The sequence below is a fragment of the Perissodus microlepis genome, chromosome 4 (genome assembly GCF_051167445.1).
Source record: "Perissodus microlepis isolate ML-2025 ecotype Zambia chromosome 4, ASM5116744v1, whole genome shotgun sequence".
Lineage (NCBI taxonomy): Eukaryota > Metazoa > Chordata > Actinopteri > Cichliformes > Cichlidae > Perissodus > Perissodus microlepis.
In genome coordinates, this window is record NC_140464.1 from 17,225,117 (window position 1) to 17,253,047 (window position 27,931).

General features: G+C 37.9%; 3 protein-coding genes and 1 long non-coding RNA gene across 4 annotated transcripts; all 4 read left to right on the plus strand.

Moving 5' to 3' along the window:
* Window positions 1-1,577: 1,577 nt before the first annotated feature.
* On the plus strand, window positions 1,578-11,149 carry LOC146388708 (uncharacterized). The gene is made up of 2 exons (XM_084926177.1): window positions 1,578-1,941; window positions 9,021-11,149. Exon 2 carries the CDS (start codon window positions 9,022-9,024, stop codon window positions 9,955-9,957), a length of 936 nt encoding a protein of 311 aa, XP_084782303.1. The 5' UTR covers window positions 1,578-1,941; window position 9,021; the 3' UTR covers window positions 9,958-11,149.
* Window positions 11,150-14,693: 3,544 nt separating this feature from the next.
* Window positions 14,694-16,829, plus strand: LOC146388709 (uncharacterized). The gene has a single exon (XM_084924781.1). It carries the CDS (start codon window positions 14,694-14,696, stop codon window positions 15,513-15,515), a length of 822 nt encoding a protein of 273 aa, XP_084780907.1. The 3' UTR covers window positions 15,516-16,829.
* Window positions 16,830-20,278: 3,449 nt separating this feature from the next.
* On the plus strand, window positions 20,279-21,239 carry LOC146388710 (uncharacterized). Its single transcript, XR_014799984.1, has 5 exons — window positions 20,279-20,393; window positions 20,471-20,553; window positions 20,636-20,805; window positions 20,934-21,083; window positions 21,158-21,239. It is a non-coding gene; the product is annotated as an uncharacterized LOC146388710 (long non-coding RNA).
* A 2,386-nt stretch (window positions 21,240-23,625) lies between these two features.
* Window positions 23,626-25,555, plus strand: LOC146388711 (uncharacterized). Its single transcript, XM_084924782.1, has 2 exons — window positions 23,626-23,746; window positions 24,673-25,555. Exon 2 carries the CDS (start codon window positions 24,674-24,676, stop codon window positions 25,484-25,486), a length of 813 nt encoding a protein of 270 aa, XP_084780908.1. The 5' UTR covers window positions 23,626-23,746; window position 24,673; the 3' UTR covers window positions 25,487-25,555.
* Window positions 25,556-27,931: the final 2,376 nt, after the last annotated feature.

Below are 27,931 nucleotides of genomic sequence, written 5' to 3' on the forward strand. Positions count from 1 at the left end.
TTTAAAACTTACTTCAGATAAATCACTGAGAAAGTTTGGGCCCTAAATTTATACCTGACATGTTTAATTAATATGAACCTGGCAGGTATCTGCAGTAGAGCCGCTCATCTTGTGGTGCCTTGATGTGAAAATAAAGAGGGTGATATGACATTTAGTAGCTCTGCTGCCCGCTGCTCAAACAAACTGTCTTAGATCGTCTCCAACTATATCCATTTCTATTTCAATAATCGTGTAAGTTTTTAAATTAACACCACATGGTCTCATATTTCATGCCTTTCCTTACAATGGGTTTATTCATCATATAGTCCATTTTGGAGAAATGTGCTTATTATCATCAGTCATCTTTGTGTCATTGGAACAGCAATAAATGAACATTTCAGCATCATCTGCTTGACTCGTGCACATTCGTCACTGAGCATCACTTTCATCCAAACATCCACAGTCAACAATGGTTCTTCTTTAGGAATCTCTAAACTTGTTGTCTCCTCTTTAGAGTTTCATTTGGATTATTATGTACATCAATTTCATTTATTACAGTTCTGTCACAATGCTGGCTCCTGCTGCTGCCTGTTTTAAGCATTCATTTTCTATTGGGTGTTAAGTTTGATGCCCCTGATCTACAGTGACTGTTTAGCTTCACAGCTTGGAGATGTTTCATGAGGAATGTTGTAAAGCTTAGAGTTAGATGATATTTAATCCTGTAACATTATTTTTGTCAGTTTCAGATGCTGTGCTTCGTGATGCCCTGACTCTGAGCTCTTTGATGATTTTATTTCCACAATGTAAGCAAAGAGCAAACACCTTGAAAACAGACTTCTCCTCCAGTATGGTGTCACACTCCACTATTAAAAGTGTACTAATATAACTAAAGAGAGAAGTACTGTAATCCTAAACAAAGTTCTACAGGGTCACTCACTGCTAAAGTGTTGACTTCTGACTCACTGGTCGAATGCATACATTCATTCATTAAAATACTTTTATGCCAACATTTACATTGTTTTCTTTGTGTTTCACAGACTTTTAGTACAAATCAAATCAAAAATGAAACTCAATTTTAGTTACATTTTGAGATAATGAAACTAAAAGTTTGAGTTGTAACACAATCACATCTTTCTATGTATGAATGATCTCAAAGTTTGTTAATATGATGACAGTAACTATAGAACGCCTTTAAATAAGGAAAAATGGCCTGCATTTGTATAGCGCTTTACTCAGTCCCTAAGGACCCCAAAGCGCTTCACACTACATTCAGTCATTCACCCATTCACACACACATTCACACACTGGCAATGGCAAGCTACATTGTAGCCACAGCTGCCCTGGGGCGCACTGACAGAGGCGAGGCTGCCGGACACTGGCGCCACCGGGCCCTCTGACCACCACCAGTAGGCAAACATGGGGTTAGGATCTTGCCCAAGGATTTTTGGCATGCAGCCCGGAGGCAGCCTGGGATCGAACCACCGACCTTCTGATTAGTGGCTGACCAGGTGTGCCTGTACTTTTTTACTTTTACTCAAGTAAAACATTTTTATTGGAGTTTTATTGTTTTATAGTTTTATTGAATGACCAAACAAATCATACAAGAAAACACTGCCACTGAATAAATGTGTACACTATTTGAAATTCATTTGTAACCAGCTCCTATATTACAGACACTACTGCAACCTCTCACCCTACAGTGGGGCAGACACGCCCATATTCAAACTTTGGGCATAAACTTGCTCATAAAATGATCAATAATTTTCTTTCACGTGACTGCTAAACTAGAAACCCTTAAATCCATGATGGCGTTGCTCTTTAATAGCCTCATCTAAATATCTGGATTGTCAACCTTCATCTTCGCGACTAGCGGAGCTTATTGCTCTGGTTTCATTTACCAGGAAAGCAAAACTTAAAGGGAGCTACGACTGTCCTCACACAAACAACAGCAGACTTACAAAGGTAAGTTCTCTCATTTCCTCATGGATTCCTTTTCACTTACTTTCACTCACATGATTTTGCCCTAATGCAGAATTTATTCTATATTTAAAGGTACAATGAAGTGGGTTTAACATGAAGTGGATTACACTGCACTTAGACCGCCTTCTCTTAAATTACAAGCATACTCGTCTGTGAAGGTTCTCAGTCATCCAGGTCATCGTAGTCAAAGGAGCTTTTCTTTGCAAGCTCCTTTGACTACAAGCATACTCATTCACATGAAAAATTATCTATAAGTCTGTAGTATTATTACAGTTTAGAAAAATGTCATAGTTTCACTTTCTGGCACAGGGAGAGGTGTGTATCATGACACCTGTTTGTTGTCGTGCCGCACGCACTGCTTTAGATACTGGACTAGTTTTTCTGTTTTCAGCGTTTTGATTTCAGTTTTGATTTCGGTCCGGAGCCACTGCCAGTAACAACCTCGGTTAACACTGCTTAATTTAAATCATCGCTCCCTGGGATATTTTGGATTAAGGACGCTAGTGGCAAACTTGCTAACGGGTCATCGGGGTAACGCTACGAGCGCGTCTCTAAGGACCGATAGCTGAGGAAGGCGATGATATTAAGTCGCTGGAGTTTATGACAGAGGAGATTTCTACGGAGCCCCGCAAGGGACATGGGAGGGAAAAAAGTAAGATGAACTTTTGCGAGATAAACTTTTAAGATATTTTCAGGCGTGAATGTAGCCGTGTAAAAAATCAAATATCTGATCGGTTTATCAAGACATCACATATTTGCAAAAGTGCTCCGACGTTTTCGGAGACGTCTGTTACCCACCAGCTCGAAGCTAACAGGAGTTCGAGACATAAATTAACATATGCCAGGGGGTGTAATATAAAAAGTTAAATACATTCAAATAATTTGTAATTAGTACAAACAGTGGCTCTGCTATGCTCCAATCCCTCCATATTGTGGCCAATCACATGCGAGGATATAGGATAATATCATTATGTGAAAAACAGAGAGGGTGAGAGACGCCGCAGTCTTCAGGTGAAGGCAGATGGATTATTCTGGTTTTCAAATTGGACAACACCTTCTTTATAGTCTGTAATTTATACAGTCATAACAACACAACTCAGGCCAAATCTATGTGCATACAATTATCTGAGAAACCTGATTTTTTTTTAAATCAAAATATAAGGGAGCCCACATGATTCTTGAAGGAGATTATAATGATGCTCCGGACGATCTTATAGATAGAGTACCAATAAGAACATCTCAACACTCAAAATTTAAAAGCACTGCATTTTTCTGTGAACAACTTGCAGTTATAGATGTATGGAGATTCTTCAACTCTGATACAAAAGAGTTTACCTGGAGCAATGCAAATAGATCTCTACAATCCAGAATTGATTTGTGGTTAATATCTTCTTCATGTTTACATTTTGTTTCAGAATCTTCTCATGATTTTGCTCCATTAACTGATCACAAATTGATCACAATTCACTTAGTTGGCAATAAACAAAGTCAAAGTAAACTACGTGGTTTTTGGAAGCTAAATAATAATTTATTGAATGATGATACATTTTGTAGTATAGTGGAAAAAACGGCAGAACAGATATTCGGGGATACCAATATGAATCACACACTAAAATGGGAATTTTTCAAATTCAAGGTAAGGGAAGCGGCAATAAGGCGAAGCAAAGAAATTAAAAAAAGAAATGACACTAAAGAAATCAGTATTATGAATGAATTAAACATATTAATGAAGAAAGATGCTCTATCAGATGATGAAGAAATTAAATTGAAAAGACTAAAGGAAGAAATAGATAATGCATATATTAACATGGCTAAAGGGGCTTTTATAAGGTCCAAAGCAAAATGGCTAGAACTAGGTGAAAGAAATTCTAGTTACTTTTTTGCCCTTGAGAAACGAAACCAAAGAAGAAACAATATATCTGCTCTTAAGATTGATAATAACATAACCACTAATTATTTAGATATCTCAAAACATGTTGGTTCATTCTACAAAGATATATACAAATCAAATTGTAATATCAATGATTGTGATAGATTTATCGAGTCAGTTAAAAATTTTGCACCAACTATCTCAGAAAACTTTAAAACTAATTGTGAACGTCCCATAACAAAATCAGAAATTTCAGAGGCAATTCGAACAATGAAAAAGGGCAAATCTCCAGGTAATGATGGTTTGTCAGTGGAATTTTATTTACCGTTCTGGGATATCATTGTTGATCCTTTATTAGAATTGTTTAAGGAATGCCTTGATGGAAAAGAAATGTCCACAAGCATGAAACAGGGTATTATAACTTTAATTCCTAAACCTGATAAAGATCTTCTTGTTATAGAAAATTGGAGACCTATCACGCTTTTGAACATAGATTATAAGATTATCTCATTGGTCTATGCCAAAAGATTAAAGAAAAATCTTGATGAGATCATAGCTGAAACGCAAACTGGATTTATGACCAACCGCCATATCAGTTCAAACATAAGGCTTATTTTTGACCTATTAGACTACTCTGACAATATAGATGATGATTCCCTTATTGTGTTTCTTGATTTTTATAAAGCTTTCGATACGGTAGAACATTATTTCTTATTTAAAGCACTCAAAACCTTTGGTTTTGGTCCAAACTTTGTGTCAACTATCGAAATGTTTTATAAAAATATTGACAGTTGTGTTATACTATATCCAAATACTACTAAAAGATTTCCAGTCATGAGATCTGTTCGCCAGGGTTGCCCAATTTCACCCTTTTTATTTTTGATTGTGGCTGAACTACTTTCATTACACATTTTAAATAGCCCAGTAATTAAAGCTTTATCTGTTTTTGGTAAAGAAATCAGAGTGACTCAACTAGCAGATGACACTGTTTTATTCTTAAAAAACAAAGATCAGATTGAAAATGCTATCACATTAGTAGACGAGCTCTCAACTGCCTCTGGATTAAAACTAATAAATAAATCTAAATGTGAAATTTTATGTTTGTACCAATCAAATGTCAAATCCTTATACAATATTCCTGTCAAAAACTGTGTTAGATACCTTGGTATTCATGTCTGTAAGAATGACACGGAGCGTCAACAACTCAACTTCTCTCCCAGGATGGAAAAAACTAAAACTATATTGAACTTATGGCTCCAAAGAGACCTATCAATTTTTGGTAGAATCCTTTTGACTAAAGCTGAAGGTGTTTCCAGATTTGTGTATCCAGCCCTTTCCCTTAATGTGTATGATTCCACATGTAAAAATGTTAATAACTTATTTGTTAACTTTGTATGGAAGAATAAGCACCATCATCTAAAAAAATCATTGCTTTGTGGACCTAAAGATAAAGGTGGTTTTGGCCTTCTGGACTTCATGGACCTGAACTATACATTTAAGGTGAAATGGCTAAAAGAATGCTTAAAATCTCCTGGATCATTATGGCATTTCATTCCACATAACATTTTTAGAAATGTTGGAGGTTTACAGTTCCTATTGTCTTGTAATTATAGTATATCAAAGTTACCAGTTAAAATGTCTGCATTTTATCAACAGGCATTGTTGGCTTGGAAATTATGTTATTCACATAACTTTTCTCCACATAGATCTATTATCTGGAATAACGAATGTATTACTAAGAGGAACAAATCACTATATTTGCAGAATTGGATTGATAAAAATATAATATATTTAAAAGACTTATTTGACTCTGAAGGCCAGCTACTTAGTTACAATGACTTTATTACAGAAAAACATTCCCTATCAAATTTAAAGATTTTAGCTCTGTAATAAAGTCCGTTCCCAGCGGACTGACTGAGTTGATGAAAAGCTACAAAACACAGAACACACCACATGCATCCGTTAACACTCTTTATATAAATGGTATTGATTTCTTAAGCAAGAAATGCACCAATAAACATATTAGAGAATGTTTGTATAATGCGAAGAAAATAACTCCAAGAGGGAAGTTTTTTTGGAATGCTATTTTTGATAATATCAACTGGGATAAAGCGTGGCTTGTTCCTTTTAGATTTTGTATTACAAACAAAGTTAGAGAATTACATTTGAAAATATTACATAACATATATCCATCCAACACGTACATTTCAAGATTCTGTGACATTGATAGAAAATGTACCTTTTGTAAAACTGAACTTGAAAGTGTTACTCATTTGTTTTATGGCTGTTCATATAGTGCTACATTTTGGAGAGAGCTTGAAAATTATATACTGTGCAAGACAACATACGAAATCAAAATTGAAGGGAAGAACATTATCACTTATTTTGAAACTAAAGAAAAAAAATATGTGCCATTGTCAATTTTTCTATCTTATTAGGGAAATTCCATATACACAAATGTAAATTTCAAAGCTCAACCCCATCATTTAATTTGTTTTTGATTTAAATTGAATATTACTTAAACTCTCTTAAATTAACTTCCAATAAAAAAGGTTTATCATTGATTGAAATTCATTCAGAAATGTTTAACGAATGAGCTGTCACAACTTTCAAGTACAATGTTGTTATGAAGTCTGTCACATCCCCCCCCCCCCCCCCTTTTTTTTTCATTTATTTATCCTTCTTATTTCATTGTACTGTATATTGTTACTCTTATTTGCCTTGTATGTCTACTGTACAAACTGAACTGGAATGACTGACTGTTCGCTTTATAATTTCAATAAAGTTAAAGTTAAAAAAAAAAGGCCCTGGAAAGGAAATACAGAAAAGAAAAAAAAAGAGAGAGAGAGACGCGGCAGTCGAGTGGAGCTGTCCTCTCAGTAAGTGAGTGAGACAGTAGACAGCGGTGAGGAGGGCTGTGCGAGTGCATCGCAAAAACACATAAATATGCCTGACACCTGTAAACAAAGCAGCATCTGGGTGCAGTTTAAAGACTTTTTTTGTCTGGGTCTCAGTCTTGACTTTGTCTTGGTCATGACTTGTCCTCGTCTTGGTCTTGGTTTAGGCCAGCGGTCCCCAACCTTTTTTGCGCCACGGACCGGTTTATGCCCGACAATATTTTCACGGACCGGCCTTTAAGGTGTCGCGGATAAATACAACAAAATAAAACTAGTACCGGTACTGAAAAAAAGAACATTTATTCATAGCACACGTGAAAAGACCAAGGAAAACCGAGTAAACGATAAAAACGATAACAAAATAACGTTGAAAACCGATAAAAACCCTGAAAACTATACATTTCACACCTGAGCCTCAACTCTCGCGGCCCGGTACCAAACGACTCACGGACCGGTACCGGTCCGAGGCTCGGGGGTTGGGGACCGCTGGTTTAGACGGTCTTGACTACAAGTCTAGTTCTCACCCACTATTTTCATAACAGTGACGTGTATACATGTGTGTTGGTGCAAAAGTATGTTTATACACTGTATACATACATACATACAGGCACACACATATACATATATATTATAGATAAATAGATAGATGAAGTTGATTGGATTTACAGAAAGTGTGCAATAATTGTTTAAACAAAATCAGGCAGGTGCATAAATTTGGGCATCAAACAAAAGAAATGAAATCAATATTTAATAGATCTGCCTTTTGCAGAAATTACAACCTCTAAACGCTTCCTGTAGGTTCCAGTGAGAGTCTGGATTGTGGTTGACGATATTTTGGACCATTCCTCTTTACAAAACATCTCTAGTTCATTCAGGTTTGATGGCTTCCGGGCATGGACAGCTCTCTTTAACTCACACCACAGATTTCAATAATATTCAGGTCTAGGGACTGAGATGGCCGTTCCAGAACGTTGTACTTGTTCCTCTGCATGAATGCCTTGGTGGAGTTTGAGTGTTTCCGGTCGTTGTCTTGTTGAAAGATCCAGCCCTGGCGCAGCTTCAGCTTTGTCACTGATTCCTGGACATTGGTCTCCAGAATCTGCTGCTACTGAGTGGAATCCATGTGTCCCTCAACTTTGACAAGATTCCCAGTCCCTGCACTGGCCACACAGCCCCACAGCATGATGGAACCACCACCATATTTTACTGTAGGTAGCAGGAGTTTTTCTTGGAATGCTGTATGCTTTTTCCTCCATGCGTAACGCCCCTTGTTATGCCCAAATAGCTCAATTTTAGTTTCATCAGTCCACAGCACCTTATTCCAGAATGAAGCTGGCTTGTCCAAATGTGCTGTGGGCGAAGAAAAGGCTTCCTCTGCATCACTTTCGCAAACAGCATCTCCTTGTGTAAAGTGCGCCGAATGGTTGAACGATGCACAGTGACTCCATCTGCTGCAAGATAATGCTTAAATCTCTGATACAGCTTTCTGTGTCCTTCCCCTAAACCATGACGGTGAACAATCTTTGTCTTCAGGTCATTTGAGAGTAGTTTTGAGACCCCCATGTTGCTACTCTTCAGAGAAAATTAAAAGAGGAGGGAAACTTACAACTGACCCCCTTAAATACTCTTTCTCATTATTGGATTCACCTGTGTATGTAGGTCAGGGGTCACTGAGCTTACCAAGCCAATTTGAGTTCCAATAATTAGTTCTAAAAGTTTTGGAATCAATAAAATAACAACAGTGCCCAAATTTATGCACCTGCCTGATTTTGTTTAAACAATTACTGCACACTTTCTGTAAATCCAATAAACTTCATTTCACTTCTCAAATATCACTGTGTGTGTCTCCTATATGACATATTTAACTGACATTTTTTATTGTAACAACCAACGATTTATACAGGAAAATAATGACTATTAACCCTCTCAAGGCAGACGTTGCTGATTTGCAACAGTTAAAAACTAACAACCTGATTACCCCACATACATATTTTATGAGGTTTTTTTACTCAGAAGTACCACTGCGGGACTTGGTTGTGCATTAGCAACAAAAAACCTAATTTGAGCCTGAGAGGGTTAACAAGGTTCCCCAAACTTTTGCATCCCACTGTATATACATGGACGGACGGACGGACAGTTAAAGCTGTCTTAATAATTAATATTCTATTAATCACAATATGCAGTCATCACATAATCATTTGATGCTTCACTTGGTCAAAAAAAATCATGTAATGAATGTCAGAATATAAAGTATGCATGAATAATAAAAACAGTGACTTCTTAAATCTCTCCAGGATGAAGATGTTTGGAAGAATGATGAGCTGCTGTGTGGCTCTCCTCCTGACCTTCACCTCTGTGTCAGCTGTAAGACGAAAGCTCAACTCAATCACTGATCTGAGGTCAGTAGGCTTTGGCCAGTCTGTGCCTGAGCAGAGCCTCCGGTTGCTCCACTGGTTTGCCAATGAAATTGACATTGACATAAACGGTGATATAAGTCTGATCTTTGACCCAAATAGTTTTGATTATGGCTCACATCATTATCGCAACAATGAACAGCTGTTAGAGCCACTGCCGTGGGGATATCAATACTACAGTCTTGGGAATATCCATCAACAAGGATCGTTGCGACTTCCACATCATATCACTCACTTCCAATCAGAGCACAAGGACGGCAACAGGGCTCGGATTATAATCAGAGTCTGGGAGCCGAACCATGGACGGCGAACTTCACAGAGAATAGACCGAGTCTATATCACACAGCATTATGAGACATCTGAACATCGAGGGACAGATTATGATCCACAATATACATATGAGATCACTGCTGACCTCTTAAGAGCGATCAGCAAGTTTTCCATGGACAGTAATGACATCAATTTACTGATGTCTCTCAGAGACCACTTTAGAAGTAGCGCTGATGACTCCCAGCTATCAGACATGAGAAACACGTGGGGTGACCTCGCTTGTCTTGGACTGTTGTTGTTTATTGTGATCCAGAAGAGCAATTCCTCTCACAAACACAACAGATGGCAGCCATCACAGAGAAGCAACACACTAAGTGATACTGTGGTCAATATCACAGAGAGCAGGCAACACAATGCTTTTGTCTCCCCAGAAAGCTTCAACTCTACTTTGCAGGACGACAACACCTGTGTTAGGTGTTTCTGTGTTGTGTTTGGTGTTTCAGTCATCTTTGGTCTTCTGTATCTGGCATACTCACTTATATATTAATTTAACTACAATCAGTGTCAACACACAGATTAAATAGAGCATTTTATTACAGTGTACTGCCACTGACTGCAAAACCCTTGAGCAAACAGTGTTTCGCCATCAGTCTTCCTCCTGCAGTCTTGATACACTCCCTTTTTTCTTTTCCTCAGAAGCTCAGCCACTAAACTCTTTTTCCTGACATTTTCCCTGCAGCACTGAAGACTGAAGTTGTCAATCCTTCTTGAAAAAACAGAGAAATTGGTATATTTTACACTATAATATTTATTGTCTTTATTATTGGTTTCAAAGTATCCATAAGATTGTTGAAAATGTAGTTTGTTTTTATTGAGACAATTTTGTTCTGTCTATGCTTCCTTTAATAGAGGGTGGCTTATCATAACTACGCAGATAACGCCCTGATTTAAGTCAGCTTGAGTTTGAGTCAGCTTTTTCGAGAGAAATTGCTAATTTATGGATTTATTTTTTGTTCCCCAACTTTCCCCATTTCTATTTTAATAATCAGCTAAATTTTTTAATTTCACACCACATCATCTCATATTTCATGACTTTCCTTAATAAGGGTTTATTAATTGTATAGTAAATAAACCCAGTTAGTTTGATCTCACATTGTGTGTGATAAAAAGAAAAATAAATTACAACCAGAAGACTACAACTACTGGGATATTATTTGTACTCCATGTCCTAAGAATCAGTCAGCTACAACACTTTGTTACAACCAGTTGAATAACAGGAGTTGTTCCATTGTACATTTGAAATGGTGTTTCCTTGCTTGAACTGAAAACCTTAAAGACTTAGATGCAAAACAAAACAAGAAGAGAAACAAAGGTTTCTCTTTAGGACTTTGTGAACTTGTTTTCTCCTTTTTAGCTTCATTTGTTTTTGTTTTTTTTATCTACATGAATCTCATTTATTACACTTCTGTAACAACACTGGCTCCCGTTTCTGTCTGTTTTTTGTGCGCATTTTCTATTTTCAATGCATGTTGCTGCTTTCTTCATGTTCTATCTATCTGTATGTATCCCAAACAACCCAAATATTAGAGTAACAAACATCTTGTGACACATCCTGTGTTGGATTTTCTTGTCGAAGGAATCATCAATTTAACTGACAGACGTTTTGCTGACTTATTCTTATGTTCAATCAGGTTCAACAGCTTGTTAAGGTCTACAAATACGTTTTGCACATTTAGATGTTTGCAGGTGTTTATTTGTAGACATGTAAATTATATATATTTTCCTCTACTTGGTCTTGAAATAAAAATTCTGAACAAAACTTTTGATTAATTTGTGTGTAATTTATTTGCTACAAAGAAAAAGAGCTGGATGAACATCCGACTCTGTGGTGATGCCATCTTGTTTGCCAGTGGTTGGAATGATGGACAAAGGAGCTGGATTAACATCTCTTCTTCTTTATGGGCAGTGGTGTCACTGGTGACGTCTGAAACCTCACTGGTTCAGAAAGTGGTCTGAGCATTGGTGTGATTTATGAACATGTATAAATTTGCGTGTTAGCGTTCGTGTTGGGTTTTCGTCTGTGAGACAGAGGAGCTTGATTTTTATAGAGCCAGCTGAAAGGAGAAGGGTTTTCCCCTGGGTGGAAACACTTTAAGCTGAATGTTACATGTAATCTGCCTGTAAATAATGAAACATGTTACTACTAAAACATTCACAAGTTGGGGTTTTTTGTTAAGTTAAATAAAACAAAATTAATACACTTTTAAGTATTTATTGTGTGCCAATTAACTGGGGCACAACACATCACCTACGAGTGTCTGTGCTGTGGGATACTGGTGCACGCCTGCCTCCTCACCATTATGTGAAAGAAAATACCATCAGCCCAATATTCATGAGCACAGTCACTGTCCCATCTTTTGAAAACACCACAACAGGTTTAACATAAACTTCTCATATCCTGTTGGATTTATTTAAACACTGAGTGAAGTCTTACTGACAGGTTTTTGACATTGATAGAGCTCAACAGCCACGAGGCCTCACAGGTGGTTGAAATGACAATAAAGGTTTTGACCAGCAGGGGGCGTGGTCAGATGAAGCCTCGAGAAATGAAACTTACTTTGAACCAGCTGGACTGAAAGTTTTAAGGTTTCATGAGGCTTTATGAGGCTTCATCTGCACACTTCTGACACCTGACCGGTGCCCACATACTACTTCATCAAGAATCATGGGTTAGAGCAGCTCAGCATATAATATCAAATTATTTATTTACTCTGAACAGCCCCATAAACAATGCCTGCAGTTACAAACATTCAAGGTTATGTTGCTATTGTATTTGTCAAACTAGTTTCAGTTTTATTTAGGAAGGTTCCTAATGCTTGGCAGCAGGGCTGGACCCTCAGGGGTGGCACGTGCCATCCTAAATTAATCTCTTGATTTTATTTCTTGTTGTCAGTAGCAACCGATGCCGATGCCAGAGCACATCGTGAATCAACACCACGGGCATTTCAGATTTTACACAACTATTATTTTGTCAGTGTGTGATGAATGAAAAGTTCCAGTTATTCACTTTGTTTATTACTTTGTAGTTTGGATGCCCGCAGGTGAGGTCTTTATCAAATGCAAAAGGCAGAAATTCACGTCCTTCATATTTTCAACCCAGTGGGCTATAATGGAGTCCTAGCTGGGTTTTATGTTTGACACCCCTGATCTACATTGACTGTAAAGTTTTACAGCTTGGAGATGTTTCACGTGAAATGTTGTAAAGCTTACGGTTAGAAGAGGTTTAATCCTGTAACATTATGTTGGCAGTTTCAGCGGCCGTGCGTTGTGACACCCTGACTCTGGCCCCTTTGAAGATTTTGAACAGCAAGTAAGAAAAGAGCAAATACCTGGAAAACGAACTCCTCCTCCCTTATGGTGTCAGTTTAAAGATGAATCAATAAAACAAAAGAAAAAACTATTTTAGTCCTTAATAAAGCTCTATGACATCAGTCACTGCTAAGGTATTGACTTTGATTGATTGGTCTAATGTAGACACATTTAAATACATCTATGCCAAGATTTGCATTGCTTCCTTTGTGTCTCACAGATTTCTTAAAACAAACAAATGGAGTCAGTGGACCAGCTGGTGCAGGCAAATCCAGTTTATTCAACCCTAGTTACACGATTCCAAGAAGGCAGAAATACTGGTTGAACTGGCTGTGTTCCTCACAGCTGTCCAAGAACTTTCAAATCACAGAGGCGTGGTGATCGTAGAAGCATAGGTTCACTGTCGGCATTACAGTAAGTGCATCACAGTTTGTTTGTTTTTTTAAATTAGAAAAGAACTGTTAAACTAGAAACACTTAAATCCATGATGGTGTTCCTCTTTTACAGCCTCATCCAAATAGCTGGATTATCAGACCTCATCTTATCAATTAGCAGAACTTGTTGGTCTGGTTTCATTTACCAGGAAAAGCAAAGCATAAAGGGAGCTACGACTGTCCTCACACAAACAGCAGCAGCAGGCTTACACAGGTAAGTTCTCTCATTTTCTGGGGAATTCATTCTAATTTATTTTCACTCACATGACTTTGCCCTCTTTTCTAATGCTCCATTTATTCTACCAATGACAAAATATTTAAAGATGCCATGAAATGGATTGTACTTTGTCAGCCTTCTCTTAAATTAGAAGCATACTCCTTCAAGTGCAAAATGATCTAGTTTTGATGTTATTAGTTTAACTTTCTGACACAGGGAGAGGTGAGTATCATGAAACCACCTGACAAAATAAATAAACAAAATTCTGGGTTAATAGAAGTGTAATGGATAAGTGAGAAAAAAATAAAAGGATAGATAGATAGATAGATAGATAGATAGATAGATAGATAGATAGATAGATAGATAGATAGATAGATAGATAGATAGATAGATAGATAGATAGATAGATAGATAGATAGATAGATAGATAGATAGATAGATAGATAGATAGATAGATAGATACCTTTATTAGTCCCACGAGTGGGAAATTTCATGTTAAACAATTTGCTAATGGCTATAAATATGTCTCAATTCTTTGTTAAAGAATTATTTAGTTTGCTTTGTTTAATTAATCCTCTGACAACTTATTGTTGAGCGATCCTTCCCTGTTTATCTGAAGCTGACAGGAGGCTTCAGCCAACAAATCAAGTTACAGATACAAGTTATTAGTGTGATTTTCTCTCTTTATGTCACAAAGTTAAAGCAGTTTGAGAAAACAACTTTTCTCACTAACAAGCCTCTCATAACAATTAATTAAAAAAGTAACTTTTGATTTCAGTTGAAGAAAGCAAAATTTTAAAATGCAATTCCAACCCATAATAGATGGTATAAACCAGAGAGGAGAAAAACAAGTAAAACCTGTTTCAGAGTTTGTGTGGCTGAATGACTATCAAATTATAAACTAGGAATACATTAAAAGCTGTCTTAATCATTAACATCTGTTAATATGCAGTCATGACATAATCATTAGATTCATCACTGGTGAAAAACATGTAATGAATGTCAGAATATAAAGTATGCATGAATAATTTGAGCCTGAGAGGGTTAACAAGGTTCCCCAAACTTTTGCATCCCACTGTATATACATGGACAGACGGACGGACAGTTAAAGCTGTCTTAATAATTAATATTCTATTAATCACAATATGCAGTCATCACATAATCATTTGATGCTTCACTTGGTCAAAAAAAATCATGTAATGAATGTCAGAATATAAAGTATGCATGAATAATAAAAACAGTGACTTCTTAAATCTCTCCAGGATGAAGATGTTTGGAAGAATGATGAGCTGCTGTGTGGCTCTCCTCCTGACCTTCACCTCTGTGTCAGCTGTAAGACGAAAGCTCAACTCAATCACTGATCTGAGGTCAGTAGGCTTTGGCCAGTCCGTGAATGAGCACAGCTTCCGGTTGCTCCACTGGTTTGCCAATGCAGTTGACATCAACATGAATCGTGACATAAGTTTGACCTTTGGCCCAAATAGTGGTGATTATGGCTCACATCATTATCGCAACAATGAACAGCTGTTAGAGCCACCGCCGTGGAGATATCAGTACTACAGTCTTGGTAATATCCATCAACATGGATCGTTGCGACTTCCACATCATGTCATCCAATCAGAGCACGAGTACAGCAACAGGGCTCGGATCATAATAGGAGTCTGGGCGCAGAATGTGGGACGGCGAACTTCACAGAGAATAGACCGAGTCTATATCACACAGCATTATGAGATCTATGAAGATCGACAGACAGCGTATGATCCACAATATACATATCAGGTCACCACTGACCTGTTAACAGAGTTGAGAAGGTTTTCCTTGGACCGTGATAACATCAACTTCCTCTCGCCCAGAGTAATCCAGGAGAACTATTCCTCTCACGAGTACAACAGACGTCCGCATGATGTGCTCCAGAGTTCACAGAGCCGTCAAAACCATACTTTTGTATTCTCAGAAAGGTACAACTCTAATTTGCATTTCCAATCTCAGGACGACAACACTTGTGTTTATTGTTTCATCTGTGCTGTTGTGATTGTTGCTTCACTTGTTTTTGGTCTTCTGTATCTGTCATACTCACCTAAATAGTAATTCAACTAAACTCAATATCAACACTCATATTGAATTGAGCTTTTCTGTTTTGCCACTTATTGCAAAACCCTTGAGCAAACTGTGTTACATCGTTCATCTTCTTCTTCATGTCCTGCCAGACTTTTCCCCCTCAGTCACTTAGCCCCTGCAGTCTTTATCCTGGTATTTTCCCTTGTGAAAAAGACAGAAATTTACATATTTTTACATTATAAGACAGTATAATAATTATTCACTTTATTCTTGGTCTCTATTTATTCTTCAGATAGTTGAAAAGGTAGTTTATAAACCAAATTAGTGAGTACCTGAATATTAATAGCTACCATGAAATCTTCCAATCAGGCTTTCATCAATGTCACAGCACAGAAGCTGCTCTCATGAAAGGTGTGAAATTATATTTGGTATAGTAATGCTACTTCTTACCACAGTATTCAGTACTGTTGATCATAATATGGCATTATAATCTTACAGGAATCACTCTTAGACATAGAAGGTGGGGATTGTTTACATTTTGTCTCTATTGACAAAGCTGATTTATGGATTTCTTTATGGGTTGACTACTGCAATGCTTTTCTTGCAGTAGAGCGGGTCTCTTTGTGTTGCCTTGATGTGAAAATAAAGAGGATGATGTGACATTTAGTTTCTGCCCACTGCTTGAACAAAATGCCTCAGATCTTCACTAATTTTATCAAATTATATTTTTAAAAACGTGGAACGTTTCAAATAAAATCACAGCATCTCATATTTCATTATTCATCATTCCTAAAATGTGTTTATTCATCACATGGTGAATTTTGTGTGGGATAAAAGAAAAACAAATTACAACCACTTATACCTAAAACTGCAGGGGTATAGTAGGTATACGTAGTAAAAAGTAGTACAAACTATCAGTGATCAACACATCATCACCAGGAGCTGAAGAAGTCGTCAGAATATTAGAGTGAAGTGGTGTTTGCTTGTTTGGACTGAAAACCTGAAACACTCAGATGCCTGTGCCGCATTTTCCTATTAAAACTGCCTTTATGAAAACATCAGAGAAGAACAAACAACAAGAAAGTGTGATGTTTACTTAGAGTAAAAAGTTTACAAGTTCAATAACAGTTTTATGGAGCTTGAGGCTACTGTTGTTGAGATTTGGCGCTGTATAAATAAAATTGAATTGAACTGAATTTACAAAACAACAGTTTGTGAATCAGTGTGGCTCGTTTGAGGAGAATGCACAATTACTCTGATGGATAAATGACACATATGTTGATTGAGAGTCTGTTTCACTGATGGGTTTGTGTTCTTTCTGTAATCTTGAAAACGCTGTTCAATAAAATATATTTTCACGTGTGTGATGTGTCGTAACTGTCTTGACTAAAAGTCATATTTTATATATTAGTTTATTTTTTCAGTAATACAAATTGAGTTTCCTGGAGACCTGCTGACCTAAAACCAAAACAGTTGACTTGATTCAAATCCATCTGGGACTGTTTGCTGCAGGTCTTTCATGTTTCACAACATAGTGTATAACAAACAGCAGATAAGATATGTGGCAGACAATGGGAGAAGTAATGGGACTCAAATTATAATTAGAATCAGGGAGCAGAATGATGTATGATAATAGACCAAGTGTATATCACACAGCATTATGAAACATCTGAAAATCAGGGCACGAGGTATAATCCAGAACATACCAGGTGACTACCAACCTGCTGATCAGAGAGTTTTCTGTGCAAGAAAATGACATAAGCTGACGGTTTAGAAGCAGTGCTGATGATTCCCAACTACTGTCATGGTTTTCTGCGTGGCAGGCAGAATGTAGGACTCGAACACAGAGTAAACTCAAAACAGCAGCTTTACTGCTGGAAAAAGTCTTACACAGAAAACAGAAAACAAACCCAAAAACAAGAAACTCAAAACCAAAAAATAAGAAACTGAACTGGGAACAGAGAACTCGGAAATACAAGGAGTACGACTGAAACACACAGTGACGCGGGTGTATGATTGTTAACGAAGGGATAGAGGACAGAGGAAAACACGGGGCTCAAATACACAAGGAAGCAACGAGGGAATGGGAAATTGGAGGGAAACACAGCTGGGACTAATCTGACATAACAAGACAAAGGAGAAGTAAAACTCAACACACTGAACACAGAACACGAGACTATCAAAGTAGAACAAAACAGGCACGGAGACACAGACTTGACAAGGAGGCACGGCTGACTGGGAAAAAAGAGCGAACATAGAGACAGGGGTGACTAGACATGACACGTGGGACACGGGAACAGAAACTAAACACAAAGATGAAAATAGAGGGAGGGAGAACTAAGATTGCTGAGAGCTTGAAAAATAAGAATAACCAAAACCAAGAACAACAGTAATCAAAGAATATTAAACCAAAAACACAAACACTGGATCATGAGACCCATTACCATGACAACTATGACAGATAAGAAACATGTGGGGTGACTGTTCCTGATTCAGGACAGAGAAGAGACTTCATTGGTTGCTGTGCTGGCACACTCACACCTGACCCAACATCAGGCCCAGAAAATAGACAGATTCACTTAAGTTGCAGCTCGTTACCTGTTTCAAAGGGATCCAGTGTTGTTTTTTACACATATATAACTTGGCTGCATAAATAACTGGAAGCTGAAACTACACTATAGAGAATCAGCCCAATTAAAAAGCCCTGCAATTACATATACTCAAAGTTATGTTTTTATTGTAAATGAGGGGAAATAATCAGGAAATGAGTGTTTAGCAGTAATAATAAGAGCTGACTGAATTCTTTAAATACTAAGTAAAACTGCTTCAAAGCTTCCTTTGTAACCTTCTTAACAAGAAGCTAGTCTGGTAAGTAGATGTGGGAATCAACAGACACCCCACAATACGACATCTCAATGTCACTCATGATACAGTATTATTGAAACAACATACAAAGAAACTAACTAACATTTTGTCAGTGCTTAAAAACAAAAAAACAGAATCAAATTTCTTGGGGAAAAAGACGAATTTCTATAGCAGATAATTAAATAACAGAAAAGCTGACCTACAGTGACCTACAGTGAAGTTTCACACCTTGAAGATGTTTCATGAGGACTGTTGTAAAGCTTATGGTTAAACGAGGTTTAATCCTGTAACATTATTTCAGATGCTGTGCTTAGTGACACCCTGACTCTGAGCTCTTTGATGACTTTCAACAGCAAGTAAGCAAACAGCAAATACCTGGAAAACGAACTCGTCCTCACAATTGTGTGATGCTGCACAATTAAAGGTGGATTCATATAATAAAAGAAAGAACTATTTTAGTCCTTAATAAAGCTCTATGGCGTCTCTCACTGCTAAAGTATTGACTTTGACTCATTGGTCTAATGTAGACATTCATTTAAATACGTCTATGCCAACATTTGCATTGTTTTCTTTGTGTCTCACAGATTTCATAGAACAAACAAATGGACTCAGGGGACCAGCTTGTGCAGGCAAATCCAGTTTATTCAACCCTGGTGACACAATTTCTAGAAGGCAGAAATACTGACATTGTTCCTTGCAGCTGTCGAAGGACTTTCAAAACACAGAGATGTGATGATTGAAGAAGCATAGATTCATTGTGGGCATTACAGTAAGTGCATCAAAGGGTTTTTGTGCAGTGTATGACTAATATTTAATCAAAATGATAGCTGGAAGACAATCAGTATCGGGTGCATGTGGAGTGTTTGAAGTTCTGCCATAAAATATCTTAGTTTGATAAATGATGACAATAAAAAAAGGGCTGAGTTGTAACACAATCACATCTTTCGACATATGAATGATCTCAAAAGTTTTATAGTATGATGGTAACTATAGAATAACATTAAATGGATTAAATAAAACCTGAATTACCAAACAAATCGTACCAGAAAACACTGCTATTAAAAACACGTACACTCTATTTAAAATTTATTCGTAAGCTTCGACATTGGAGACTCTACTACATCTCTGACCCTGGACTCATTTGCTGGCTCATTCTTACTTTCATTTAGGTTCAAGTTCTACAAATGCTTTCTGCACATTTAGACTGTTACGACCCGCTCTGCTAGGGGCCAGGGGGAGAGTAACAGCTCTTACACAGGAATCTAACAGAAACAGGGATTTTATTACCAATTGTATAACTGAAAACCATGAGGGCTGCGCACAGCAAGCCACTGGGCAACGTCACATACACACACAAAGGGCATTTTAGATAAGTAAATGAGGCTTGAGGAAGGGAGGAAGAATAACTCAATACAACAAACCCTACTCAGCTAACCTCGGCTTTGCACACACAGTTTAACTAGTAGGCATTCACAGCGAGTCGAAAAGGCAGACTGCGCTCTCTGTATAAAGCAGGGAGAGTGGGATCACTGGTGACGTCTGAAACCTCGCATATTACAGAATGTAACACCTGCATATGTGTAAAAAAAAAGAAAAAAGGCTTTGATTTTGCCACCCTACTTGATTTCTCCATTTGCCACCCTAAGAAAATTTCTCTAGATCTGCCCCCTTTTGGTGTCATAATAAGAGCTGACTGAATTCTCTAAATACTAAGTATTCAAAGTTTCAAAGCTTCATTTCTAACCTTCTTTATTAGAAGACACTCTGGTAAGTAGATGTGTAACTGTTGATGATGAAGATGGTGTAAAGGCTGGCTAGAATGGTTTGAGTTATGCAGACTTGAGGTTTATTAAAGTTTCTACAGTCAATGCAAGTTAAGTGTAGTTTATCTGACTCTCACATTACCCTAAAATCTTGTTTAGGTGCTTGGTTGACTCAAGGTTTCCAGGGTCGAGGGCCTTCTTCCTACCCAGAGCACAAGACGAAAAGCTCCACTTGGTGATCGATGCCTTTAGGTTCCACAATGCCAACAAAGGGGAGGTGAGAATGTATTGTGGCTGTAAGTCATACTCTTGCAGATGTGCTTTCTTTGTCTTCCTGACAAATTCTCTTGTTAGGTCTACATCACATGCCATCTGACTGCTGTCCCAGTGAATGATGCAGAATCCACAAATAAAGCATGCACCTTCATAAATGAAAGGTGTGTCTGAAAGTGTGTCCAACAGATGATTGAAAGTCAATGCATGTGGGACTGACTAAAACGTGCCAATGATTCTCTTCAGATGGCGGTCAGCTGATGGGAACGACTACCTCTGTGGGCAGTGTCAAAGCCAGAATGAAGTCGTCCAGCCCCGCGGTAAGCCCATCAGCCAAGGAAGATTTGGTCCCCGTGGGTTTGGGAAACCAGTGGAACCTGAACCGCTGAGGAAAAGTGGACTGAGGACTAATCAGGGTAGAGTTTCCAGTCTGTCCATTGTAGCTGCTGTTTAGTTTTGTGCATGCTGGTCACCACTAGATGTCAGCATTAACCCAGTTTTGTGCTCGAAAGTCTGATGGCGTGTCCTATTTTCTTTTGGGAAGTGTGGGAACATGAAGCTAAACTAGGACCAGTGAAGGTCTTGCACTCACAGAAGAGCAGGCCTCTACCTGTGGAGAAACTGCCTGTGGGTCTCAATAAAATCGGCGGACTTGTGTATGGCAGCCAGTGGAGAAGTGGAATACACAAACTTGGTAACCAGAAGGGCAACAGTAATTACTAATTTTTAGTCTGGTTTTGTTATAAGTGAAACTTCTTAAAATGATAGATTTGGAGAAAGGACTGCTTCCTGACTTGTCTGCACCAGACCTTGATGAGACTGATGGCAAAAGTGAAATGGCTGGAAAAGGTAAACTAAGGTCTTGTCAAGTCTTTTAAAATTTGAACAGTGATAATGTGGGGTTCTCTTTCCTCCCCCAATTACAGGTGGGGAAGAAGATGCTCCAGAGTTTAAAGTGAACCTTGAAGAATCCCCTCTGGACAACAGCACCACTGCAGCTCCCCATGTCAACACCACCTCAGAGTTTGAAGTGGAGGAGACCATGCTGTCTAATGCAACTGCTACAGAGTCTGACCCTAAGAACTTAACATGTTGCTGGTTCTCACTCCTATAGCTGTGGGAAGAACTGACAAGTGCACTTGCATTTTGATACTGGACTTGTCTTCTAACATGAGGTTGCGAGATGGTGCTGGTCTGTCTCGAATGAGGGTTGTATATGGAAGGAGATCCAGTTTTGAGTCTGACTTGCAGCTCATCAATAAGACCAACAATGCACAGGTGGACGGCAGGATTATATTAAATATGGAGCTGTCAGGCAGGAGGAAGACAACACAAGTTCTGGGATGTAGTGAAGGACAGAGCAAAATGGCAGCACAAACATGAGATTTTTAGTGATTGGAAACAATACTTATGTATTATATACTGCTTGGGGGGGGGGGGGGGGGGGGATCAAGGAACATTTTTAAAAAATTTAGATCCGATTTGAAATATTCAAGCTGAATCTGAAATGTGCTGTTTGTCCATCAATAAAATGACTCGTCAGCAGACATAATCAACCCTTTGAGGGCCAGCATCAAAGTCAAGGCAATACATAAAACATTGATCTGTAGAATGATCGAACTGCTTCATGCAGTGCCAACGTCTAATAGTACAAAATGGGTGAAATAAGACATGATTCAGTTTAATCTGCAGTAACTGAGCTGGTCTCTGAGACCATGCTGTCTGTCATGCCTGATTCAAGCACTGGAGGAAACTAGATTGCTCACTGTGGTAGATGAATTTCATTTAGGAACTTATTTCTCTACTTGCAAAACACTCAGGTGGGGTGTTGGGTGGACAAATGTGAATGTGTCATCACATGGCCACAATTTCTGCTGCTCCCAATAATCTCTCTATATGAACATTTTGGTGGCTGACCAAAGTTGCATGAGTGTCTTTGCAATATGAGTGACATCAGTTCACTGTCAAAACAAAACATGATTATAAGTTCGAAACCCTTGGCATTAATGTCATAGCCCTCTTTTCTTTTCTTTTTTTTTCTTTCAAAAAATCCTACTGGAAGAAAAGCTCCCTGAGGATACTTGTTCACTGGTTTTCATTTCCATGCACCACATCTCTTTTCTCGTAGAGTTGCATGGTTTTCTTTCTGCATGCTGTGCACGTCTGAAGCTTGAGCTTCGATGTAAACTCCGGATTTGCACTCGTATAAAGCTCCGTGTGAGTCAGACGTGTAGATCAGAGTAACTCTGGGGTTTTTGCACTCTCAGATAATGCGAGGGTGTGCTTCCAGTTGCAGTTCCAGTCCTCTGCAGGTGATGCGATTGATCTGAACTGGGAGGTCCCTTAGAGCAGCGGTCCCCAACCCCCGGGCCTTGGACCTGTACCGGTCCGTGAGTCGTTTGGTACCAGGCCGCGAGAGTTGAGGCTCAGGTGTGAAATGTATGGTTTTCAGGGTTTTTAATCGGTTTTCAGTGTTATTTTGTTATCGTTTTTATCGTTAACTCGGTTTTCCTGGGTCTTTTTACGTATGTTATGAATAAATCTTCTTTTTTTCGGTACCGGTGCTAGTTTTATTTTGTTGTATTTATCCGCTTTAACCTTAAACGCCGGTCCGTGAAAATATTGTTGGGCACAAACCGGTCCGTGGCGCGAAAAAGGTTGGAGACCGCAGTTGCAGTACGGATTTATTTTTATTTTGAACAGTCGCCTAGACGCACCGCTGAGGAGAGTTATGGGAGAGTAAATCCGCCCCAGCTGCCAAAGTAAGAGTTGACTCCTCTGGTCATTCGCACAGCACAACGCAGAGAACACGGCGATCGGAGTTTCAGGCCAGACCGGCTACACAGTGTTAAAGGTGGATTAATATAACATAGAAGAGAAGCACTGTAAGTCCTTAAAAAAGTTTTAAAGTGTTAACTTCTGTTAAAGTGTTGACTTCTGACTCGTTGGTTCAACACACACATTCATTGCTTTCCTTTTGTCTCACACATTTCTTGAAACAAATAGACTCAGTGAGCCTGCTGCTGGAGGCAAATAAAGTTTAATCAGCCCTGCTGACACGATCTCTAGAAGGCTGAATTATTCTAATACACCTCTCACCCTACAGTCGACATGTCCATATTGAAACTTTGGACATAAAATGGTCTTTTACGTGACTGCTAAGCTAGAAACCCTTAAATCCATGATGGTGTTCCATGATGGTGTTGCTCTTTAATAGCCTCATCCAAATATTTGGAATATCAAACTTCCTCTTCATGACTAGCAGAGCTTGTTTCTCTGGTTTCATTTACAAGAAAAGCAAAACATAAAAGGAGCTACGACTGTCCTCACACAAACAACAGCAGCAGACTTACACAGGTAAGTTCTCTCATTTCCTTTTGGATTCATTTTTGCTTACTTTCACTCACATGACTGATTACCCTCATCTCTAATGCAGCATTTATTTTATATTTAAAGATACAATGAAGTGGGTTTAACATGGAGTGGATTACACTGCACTTAGTCCGCCTTCTCTTAAATTACAAACATACTCATTCACATGAAAAATGATCTATAAGTCTGCAATATTACAGTTTTGACAAACGTAATCAGTTTAACTTTCTGACACAGGGAGAGGTGAGTATCATGAAAACTGTTTGTTGTCGTGTCGCACGCACTGCTTTAGATACTGGACTCGTTTCTGAGCCACACCTGACAACATAAATAAAATTCTGGTTTAAAAGAAGTGTAATGAATAAAAATGAAAATAAAAGGATGTTTCTCAATGGCTATTAAATATGCTTCACTTCTTTGTTAAAGAATTATTTAGTTTGCTTTGTTTAATTAATCCTCTGTAAACTGAGTGTTGAGCGATCCTTCCCTGTTATTTATCTGAAGCTGACAGGAGGCTTCAGCCAACAAGTTACAGATACAAGTTATTAGTGTGATTTTCTCTCTTTATGTCACAAAGTTAAAGCTGTTTGAGAAAACAACATTTCTCACTAACAAGCCTCTCTTAACAATCTCTTAATTAAAAGTAAACTCTAATATTAAAAAAGTAACTTTTGATTTCAACTGAAGAAAGCTAAATTTTAAATTCCAACTCATAATTGATGGTATTAACCAGAGAGGAGACAAACAAGTAAAACCTGTTTCAGTGTTTGTGTGGCTGAATGACTATCAAATTATAAACTAGGAATACATTTAAAGCTGTTTTAATCATGATTATCCTATTAATCACAATGTGATTAATAATATAAAGTATGCATGAACAATAAAAACAGTGACTTCTTAAATCTCTACAGGATGAAGTTGTTTGGAAGAATGATGAGCTGCTGTGTGGCTCTCCTCCTGACCTTCAGCTCTGTGTCAGCTGTAAGACGAAAGCTCAACTCAATCACTGATCTGAGGTCAGTAGGCTTTGGCCAGTCTGTGCCTAAGCAGGGCATTTGGTTGCTCCGCTGGTTTGCCAGTGAAATTGACATTGACATAAACGGTGACATAAGTCTGACCTTTGACCCAAATAATTTTGATTATGGCTCACATCATTATCACAACGATGAACAGCTGTTAGACCCACTGCCGTGGGGATATCAATACTACAGTCTTGGGAATATCCATCAACAAGGATCGTTGCGACTTCCACATTATGTCACTCACCCTCAATCAGAGCACGAGTACGGCAACAGGGCTCGGATCATAATCAGAGTCTGGGAGGAGAATGTGGGACGGCAAACTTCACAGAGAATAGACCGAGTCTATATCACACAGCATTATGAGACATCTGAACATCGAGGGACAGATTATGATCCACTACATACATATCGGGTCACTACTAACCTCTTGAGAGCATTGAGGAGGTTTTTCTTGGACCCTATTAACTTACTGATGTCTCTCAGAGATGATTCCCAGTTTTCAGAGGAAAGAAACACATGGGGTTACGTTGCCTGTCTTGGACTATTGCTGTTAACTGTGATGCAGGAGAACCATTCCTCTCACAACAGACGTCAGAATGATTGGTTCACTTGGGTCGGTTATTCAATCTGTTTGATTTTCATTATTCTTATTTTTTTTGTTGTTTTTGGTCTTCTGTATCTTGAAAACTTGCCCAAGTATTAATTTAATTAAAATCAGTATCAGCACACAGAATGTGCTGTGTTTGCATCGCTAAAACTTCCCGTTGTCAAATCCCTCTTGAATAATATAATATAATATAATATAATATAATATAATATAATATAATATAATATAATATAATATAATATAATATAATATAATATAATATAATATATTTTAGTTGTCCTGGGGCGCCTCTGTCAGTGCGCCCCAGGGTGGCTGTGGCTACAATGTAGCTTGCCATCACCAGTGTGTGAATGTGTGAATGACTGGTTGTGTAAAGCGCTTTGGGGTCTAGTAAAGCGCTATACAAATACAGAGGCCATTTACCATTTTTTAAATATAATATAATATAATATAATATAATATAATATAATATAATATAATATAATATAATATAATATAATATAATTATTATGATTATTATGGATTTGAAATTTTCCATAATTGGTACGATTATTGCGAAAGAACTTTTAAAATCAAAATAGTTACTATTTGAATATTAATTGCAACTATGGTGTTTTGCAATCAGGCTTTCATCACTGTGAAGACAGTGATCTTATTAAAAGGGTTAAATTGTATTTGCCTGAATACAGACACTGGAATTATTGGAGTCTTACGGGAACCATTCTCAGATTGTTAAATAAAACTTAGAAGGTCGGGATTATTTACCATGTGAAGTTCCACAATGCAGATGACATCTATATTTAAGGCTGTAACCGAATCAGCTTCTTTTTTTAAAAAAGAACAGCTGATTAACTGATTTATTTTTTGGTTGACTACTGCAACTATATTTTTATTAAAGAGCATATCACTCTGATTCGTAGCTCACTGCACAGACTTCCAGTAAGATATTTAATTTTTTTTTAAAACTTACTTCAGATAAATCACTGAGAAAGTTTGGGCCCTAAATTTATACCTGACATGTTTAATTAATATGAACCTGGCAGGTATCTGCAGTAGAGCCGCTCATCTTGTGGTGCCTTGATGTGAAAATAAAGAGGGTGATATGACATTTAGTAGCTCTGCTGCCCGCTGCTCAAACAAACTGTCTTAGATCGTCTCCAACTATATCCATTTCTATTTCAATAATCGTGTAAGTTTTTAAATTAACACCACATGGTCTCATATTTCATGCCTTTCCTTACAATGGGTTTATTCATCATATAGTCCATTTTGGAGAAATGTGCTTATTATCATCAGTCATCTTTGTGTCATTGGAACAGCAATAAATGAACATTTCAGCATCATCTGCTTGACTCGTGCACATTCGTCACTGAGCATCACTTTCATCCAAACATCCACAGTCAACAATGGTTCTTCTTTAGGAATCTCTAAACTTGTTGTCTCCTCTTTAGAGTTTCATTTGGATTATTATGTACATCAATTTCATTTATTACAGTTCTGTCACAATGCTGGCTCCTGCTGCTGCCTGTTTTAAGCATTCATTTTCTATTGGGTGTTAAGTTTGATGCCCCTGATCTACAGTGACTGTTTAGCTTTACAGCTTGGAGATGTTTCATGAGGAATGTTGTAAAGCTTAGAGTTAGATGATATTTAATCCTGTAACATTATTTTTGTCAGTTTCAGATGCTGTGCTTCGTGATGCCCTGACTCTGAGCTCTTTGATGATTTTATTTCCACAATGTAAGCAAAGAGCAAACACCTTGAAAACAGACTTCTCCTCCAGTATGGTGTCACACTCCACTATTAAAAGTGTACTAATATAACTAAAGAGAGAAGTACTGTAATCCTAAACAAAGTTCTACAGGGTCACTCACTGCTAAAGTGTTGACTTCTGACTCACTGGTCGAATGCATACATTCATTCATTAAAATACTTTTATGCCAACATTTACATTGTTTTCTTTGTGTTTCACAGACTTTTAGTACAAATCAAATCAAAAATGAAACTCAATTTTAGTTACATTTTGAGATAATGAAACTAAAAGTTTGAGTTGTAACACAATCACATCTTTCTATGTATGAATGATCTCAAAGTTTGTTAATATGATGACAGTAACTATAGAACGCCTTTAAATAAGGAAAAATGGCCTGCATTTGTATAGCGCTTTACTCAGTCCCTAAGGACCCCAAAGCGCTTCACACTACATTCAGTCATTCACCCATTCACACACACATTCACACACTGGCAATGGCAAGCTACATTGTAGCCACAGCTGCCCTGGGGCGCACTGACAGAGGCGAGGCTGCCGGACACTGGCGCCACCGGGCCCTCTGACCACCACCAGTAGGCAAACATGGGGTTAGGATCTTGCCCAAGGATTTTTGGCATGCAGCCCGGAGGCAGCCTGGGATCGAACCACCGACCTTCTGATTAGTGGCTGACCAGGTGTGCCTGTACTTTTTTACTTTTACTCAAGTAAAACATTTTTATTGGAGTTTTATTGTTTTATAGTTTTATTGAATGACCAAACAAATCATACAA

Bases quoted from the DNA above. Each gene is read 5' to 3' on its own strand.
- LOC146388708 (XM_084926177.1), top strand. From the start codon at position 9,022: ATGAAGATGTTTGGAAGAATGATGAGCTGCTGTGTGGCTCTCCTCCTG.
- LOC146388709 (XM_084924781.1), top strand. From the start codon at position 14,694: ATGAAGATGTTTGGAAGAATGATGAGCTGCTGTGTGGCTCTCCTCCTG.
- LOC146388711 (XM_084924782.1), top strand. From the start codon at position 24,674: ATGAAGTTGTTTGGAAGAATGATGAGCTGCTGTGTGGCTCTCCTCCTG.